We start from the raw sequence: 6,000 nt of genomic DNA, 5'->3' as shown, positions 1-6,000 counted from the left end.
TCGTTACCCTCTTCTGATTTAATTAAATATCTTAGACTCTATTCCCAATTTCAAGACACATAATAGAAAAGAACAAAAGAAACATTTCCAGATTTTATTAATTTATCTTATCTAATTATTCTTCATAATTTCCTACATCCCAGATATAGAAAACAGATATAAATGTTACCAGTATTGTTATTTTTTTCAAGCACCTATTACTGCAAGTTTCTTATGTTTCACAAGGAACTATTCCACTATCCAACATTCTAGGCTTCTTAATGAATTTCTCAATTGAAGTTGTAAGTAAGTCTTTCTATAACTAAAAAGTTCTTAAGCTGGAGATAGGCCTTTAGCCATATGTGATTAACTGTTAAGAATTTGGAATTCAAACATTCTTGATTTACTGTATATACAATAAAGAGCATCATTTAATGCAGGTCTGTATCTGTTAAATTTTATTTTAAAAGTCACCCAAGTTTGAAATCAGTCATGTCAAAAGAGGGATCAAAATATGATTTTGCAAGAATCTTGAGAAAAGTTTTCTTCCCCCCCGCCCCCCTCTCTTTATGAATTTGCTTTCTTGTCCTTGTAACAACTGGGAGCATGGGAAAGAAAGATCAAGATCATTTGTTTACCTGAAGTTCTTTTAAATACTTAAGGAAAATTTGGTTCCATTGGGTTTGAGAATTGCTTCCACCTAGAAGATAAAAACTGTGGAAAATTCTGAAAGAGATGGGAATATCAGACCACCTGACCTGACTCTTGAGAAGCCTGTATGCAGGTCAGGAATCAACAGTTAGAACTGGACATGGAACAACAGACTGGTTCCAAATAGGAAAAGGAGTACGTCAAGGCTGTATATTGTCACCCTGCTTGTTTAACTTATATGCAGAATACATCATGAGAAACGCTGGGCTGGAAGAAGCACAAGCTGGAATCAAGATTGCCGGGAGAAATATCAAAAACCTCAGATATGCAGATGACACCACCCTTATGGTAGAAAGTGAAGAGGAACTAAAAAGCCTCTTGAAGAAAGTGAAAGAGGAGAGTGAAAAAGTTGGCTTAAAGCTTAGCATTCAGAAAACTAAGATTACGGCATTTGATCCCATCACCTCATGGGAAATAGATGGGGAGACAGTGGAAAAAGTGTCAGACTTTATTTTTTTGGGCTCCAAAATCACTGCAGAGGGTGACTGCAGCTAAGAAATTAAAAGACACTTACTCCTTGGAAGCAAAGTTATGACCAACTTAGATAGCATATTAAAAAGCAGAGACATTACTTCGCCAACAGAGGTCCATCTGGTCAAGGCTATGGTTGTTCCAGTGCTCATGTATGGATGTGAGAGTTGGACTGTGAAGAAAGCTGAGCACCGAAAAATTGATGCTTTTGAACCGTGGTGTTGGAGAAGACTTCAGAGTCCCTTGGACTGCAAGGAGATCCAACCAGTCCATCCTAAAGGAGATCAGTCCTGGGTGTTCATTGGAAGGACTGATGCTGAAGCTGAAACTCCAATACTTTGGCCACCTCATGTGAAGAGCTGACTCATTGGAAAAGACCCTGATGCTGGGAGGGATTGGGGGCAGGAGGAGAAGGGGACGACAGAGGATGAGATGGTTGGATGGCATCACTGACTCGATGGACATGGGTTTGAGCAATCCCTGGGAGTTGGTGATGGACAGTGAGGCCTGGTGTGCTGCGATTCATGGGGTCACAAAGAGTTGGACATGACTGAGCGACTGAACTGAACTGAGAAACTGCACAGTAGCTCCACTGGTGAAGAATCTGTCTGGAATGCAGGAGACACCAGTCTTATTCTTGGGCTGGGAAGATCTCCATGGAGAAGGGACAGGCTACCCATGCCAGTATTCTTGGGCTTCCCTGGTGTTTCAGATGGTTAAAGAATCTGCTTGCAGTGAGGGTAGACCTAGGTTCTACCCTTGGGTTAGGAAGATCCCCTGAAGGAGGGCATGGCAACCCACTCCAGTATTCTTGCCTGGAGAATCCCCATGGACAGAGGAGCCCTGGCGGACGGCAGTCCATGAGGTCACACACGGCTGAGCGGCTAAGCACGCACGCGCACAGAAGCTACACAACGGGCCACAGTTCCGTTCACCTTCTAGGATAGCACAATAGTGACTTTCCAGACAGCATAACCTCTTGTTTTTCAATGTAAATCAAGAGAACTCTAACGTTGTGGTAAAAACTGAAACTGACTTTGCAAAAGAAAACAAAAAGTAGCAATTTAGACTAAGTAGCAAATGCAATCCAATTCAAAATAGAAAAGACAAATAAATGCATATAGCTTAAGAAGGATAGCACTGAGGTAATTTAAATGCTACTCCAATTAATAATCAGACATTTTTAAGTATAATATCATATTTTTGCATATAATAAAAATACAGAATAAAATCGGGATTTGTCATACTTAAAATTCTAGCATTGAATTTGTCACATTATCATGAAGAGCTATATATTACTTCATTTTAGTCAAATTTTCCTTAATTTAAATTGGTTTCTTGAGTAAACCTCTTGTTATCTCATTCATTGCAGGTCATTGAGTACAGCCTGAAGAGTTCATTAATTATTTATATGATTGATTGCATACTTCACTTTTTCTCTTTCTTCATATTATATTCCTGACATATTAATGATTCAGAATTTTTTTTCATAAACTGTAGATGTGGAGTCAACAATTTTAAAGTTTGCTAATAGTTTTTTTTCTTCTTCTTCTTCTTCTTCTCTTTTAGTCTGTTCCCAGTATTCCAGAGGAGTATTTGCCATTTTTGGACTCTATGATAAGAGGTCAGTACATACCTTGACCTCATTCTGCAGCGCCTTACATATCTCCCTCATCACACCAAGTTTTCCTACTGAGGGGGAGAGCCAGTTTGTGCTGCAGCTAAGGCCTTCCTTAAGAGGAGCCCTCTTGAGTCTGCTGGATCACTATGAATGGAACTGTTTTGTATTCCTGTATGACACAGACAGGGGTAAGTTGAAATTCCACATCTACATAAGCAAAACTCTAATTTTCAGTTTAAATGGCTTTGCATCAATTGTGTGATTTAGCAATATATTTTGATCCCTAATATGGCTTAAATGAGAAAATGGTCAATATGAATTCTTACTGTTTTTATCTTGACTTTGGGGAAAATTTTCTAATTAAATGAGCTTCAAATTCACAAGGTCACTCAAGCAATGTCTGCTTTGTTACTTAGTTGAAATTGAAGTAGATTTTTTTTTTTTTTTTTAAATTTCCATGATGCTATTTCAGGTGCAGTCATAAAATAAGTGTGTTTTTTTTTGTTTGTTTTGTTTTGTTTTTTACCTCAAATGCATACCCCTTAATATTTCAGAAGATTTTAAAACAGTATCAGGTTGAGTTAAATGTGTAATTGAAGGGTCATGACAGTGAGAATAAAGATTTAGTGGTAAGGCCTTGGCTTGCTGGCAACCTTTCACTTTATCTTTTCTATAAGTCTATATAGATTAGTAAGTGATAAAATATGATCCTTGTATTGGATAAACAAGGTAGATAACATTAAATTATTGAAATACATACAATTTTGTACAATGTTGAAATATTTTGACTTTATTTGAAGATATATCTTAAGGAATTCCAATTTTTGCTCCGTTTTGCTCTTTATTTGTTGACCAAAATCATAGAAATATATTATGTTTCAAAATGAACATCAGAGAGGCATCTATAGGGTTTTGTTCAGTCCATTTTCCTTAAAGCATAAGATTTAGAAGCAAACAAGAAGTTACAGTAAAAGTTCAACCAGACAACATTTTAAGAATATACTTGAATAAGTCCATCTGTAAAATAAATTTAAAATAAATGTAAAAATAATAAACAAGCAAAATAAGTCATTTGAATATATAATTATCTTCAAAATCCAACTATTCAGAATCTTATATTCAGAGATGAAAATTCGTTAAATGAATTCATGTCTCATTAAAATTTGCATATTTTATGATATTTAATTTACACACCAATTTAAGCCTTTTGCTTAAATTGGCATTCTTGGTAAACTTGCCATTTGGAAACAAGCTCAGAAAATTTAATATCATCAGTGTATTTTCTTCAGGATTGTAGCATACAGTTTCTCACTTGAAAATTTGGGAGCACATCTATATTTCATGATGTCATTTTCCAATAGCTGGCAATTCAAAGCATCCTGGTGATGGTGGTTTAGTTGCTAAGTCATGTCCGACTCTTGCAACCCCATGGACTGTAGCCTGCCAGGCTCCTCTGTTCATGGGATTCTCTAGGCAAGAATACTGGATTGGGTTGCCATTTCCATCTCCAGGAGATCTTCCTGACCCAGGAATTGAACCCAGGTCTCCTGCATTGCAGGCAGATTCTTTACCAACTGAGTTACAAAGCATCCTAGAGGATAAAATACAGATTAAAAAATTACCATTCTGTTCATTTCTAACTTTTGGAAATATCCTTAAGCAAAAGGACATGAAAATGGAATCATAATGCAAATTAAAACACAATGAGATACTGCTATATAATCTATCAGATAACCAAAATTCAGATCACTAACAATATCAAAGGATGATTAGGACATGGAGAAACAGGAATTCTCCTTCATTGTTTGTGGGAACACAAAGTGGTATAGCTACTTCAGAAGACAATTTGACGATTCCTTACAAAATTAAATGTATTCCTGCTATACGATCCATCAGCAATGCTCCTTAATATTTTCATCCAAATCACAGAAAAATCATCACACAGATGTTTATAACAGTTTTATTTATAATAGTCACAACTTAGAAGCAACCAAGATGCCCTTCAGTAGGGGAAGAGAAGATTAAACTGTGGTTGCTGTTCAGTCATTAAGTCATGTCGGACTTTGAGACCCCATGGACTGCAGCATGCCAGGCTTCCCTGTCCTCCACTATGTCCCAGAGTGCTCAAATGCATGTGCATTGAGTCAGTGATGCCATCCAACCATCTGATCCTCTGTCATCCCCTTCTCCTCCTGCTCTCAATCTTTCCCAGCATCGGGGTCTTTCCCAACAAGTCAGCTCTTTGCATCAGGTGGCCAAAGTACTGGAGCTTCAGCTTCAGTATCAGTTCTTCCAATGAATAGTCAAGATTGATTTCCTTTAGGATTGACTGGTTTGATCTCCTTGCTGTCCAAGGGACTCTCAAGAGTCTTCTCCAGTACCTCAGTTTGAAAGTATCAATTCTTCAGCACTCAGTCATCTTTATGGTCCAACTTCTACATCTGTACATGACTACTGGAAAAACCATAGCTTTGACTTATATGGACCTTTGTCAAAAAAGTGATGTAGTTAATTTTTAATATGCTGTCTAGGTTTGACATAGCTTTTCCTCCAAAAAGCAAGTGTCTTTTAACTTTTTGGCTGCAGTCACCATCCGCAGTGATTTTGGAGTCCAAGAAACTAAAATCTGTCACTGTTTCCACCTTTTCCCCACTTATTTGCCATGAAATGATGGGACTGGATGCCATGAGCTTGCTTTTGTTTTTTTAATTGAAGGATAATTACAGTATTGTGTTGGTTTCTGCCATACATTTACATGAATCAGCCATCGGTATACATATGTCCCCTCCCTCTTAAGCCTCTCTCCCACCCCACCCCATCCTACTTGCTTTTTGAATATTGATCTTAAGCAGGTTTAAATTAAAGCATTAGTCACTCAGTTGTGTCCAACTCTTTACAACCCCTTGAACTGTAACCCACCAGGCTTCCCTGTCCATGGAATTCTCCAAACAAGAATATTGGAGTGGGTAGCCAGGGGATCTTCCCCACCCAGGGATCAAACTCACATTTCTTATGTCTGATTTGTGTTGTTCTTTGGTGGAAACCAACGTGACTTCTCAGTCACTCAGTCCTGTCTGACTCTATGTGGCCCTGTGGACTGTAGCCTGCTAGGCTCCACTGTCCATGGGATTTTTCCCAGAAGGAATGCTGGAACGGATTGCTATTTCCTTTTCCAAGGGATCTTTCCAACCCAGGAATTGAACTTACATCTCCCATGT

General features: G+C 37.9%; 1 protein-coding gene across 1 annotated transcript in view; it reads left to right on the top strand.

The window, feature by feature from the left end:
* The first annotated feature begins 1,873 nt into the window (after window positions 1–1,873).
* The window catches only part of GRIA4 (glutamate ionotropic receptor AMPA type subunit 4), a 412,492-nt gene continuing 408,365 nt past the window's right edge, over window positions 1,874–6,000 (top strand). Inside the window, exons 1-2 of the mRNA XM_061154923.1 lie at window positions 1,874–1,895; window positions 2,731–2,970. Coding sequence (XP_061010906.1) covers window positions 1,874–1,895; window positions 2,731–2,970 — 262 coding nt within the window. The remainder of the gene's footprint in view (window positions 1,896–2,730; window positions 2,971–6,000) is intronic.

The sequence above is a fragment of the Dama dama genome, chromosome 1, assembly GCF_033118175.1.
Source record: "Dama dama isolate Ldn47 chromosome 1, ASM3311817v1, whole genome shotgun sequence".
NCBI classification, from domain to species: domain Eukaryota; kingdom Metazoa; phylum Chordata; class Mammalia; order Artiodactyla; family Cervidae; genus Dama; species Dama dama.
The sequence above is the reverse complement of the archived record's forward strand: the minus strand, read 5'-3'. Positions and strand labels throughout refer to the sequence as shown.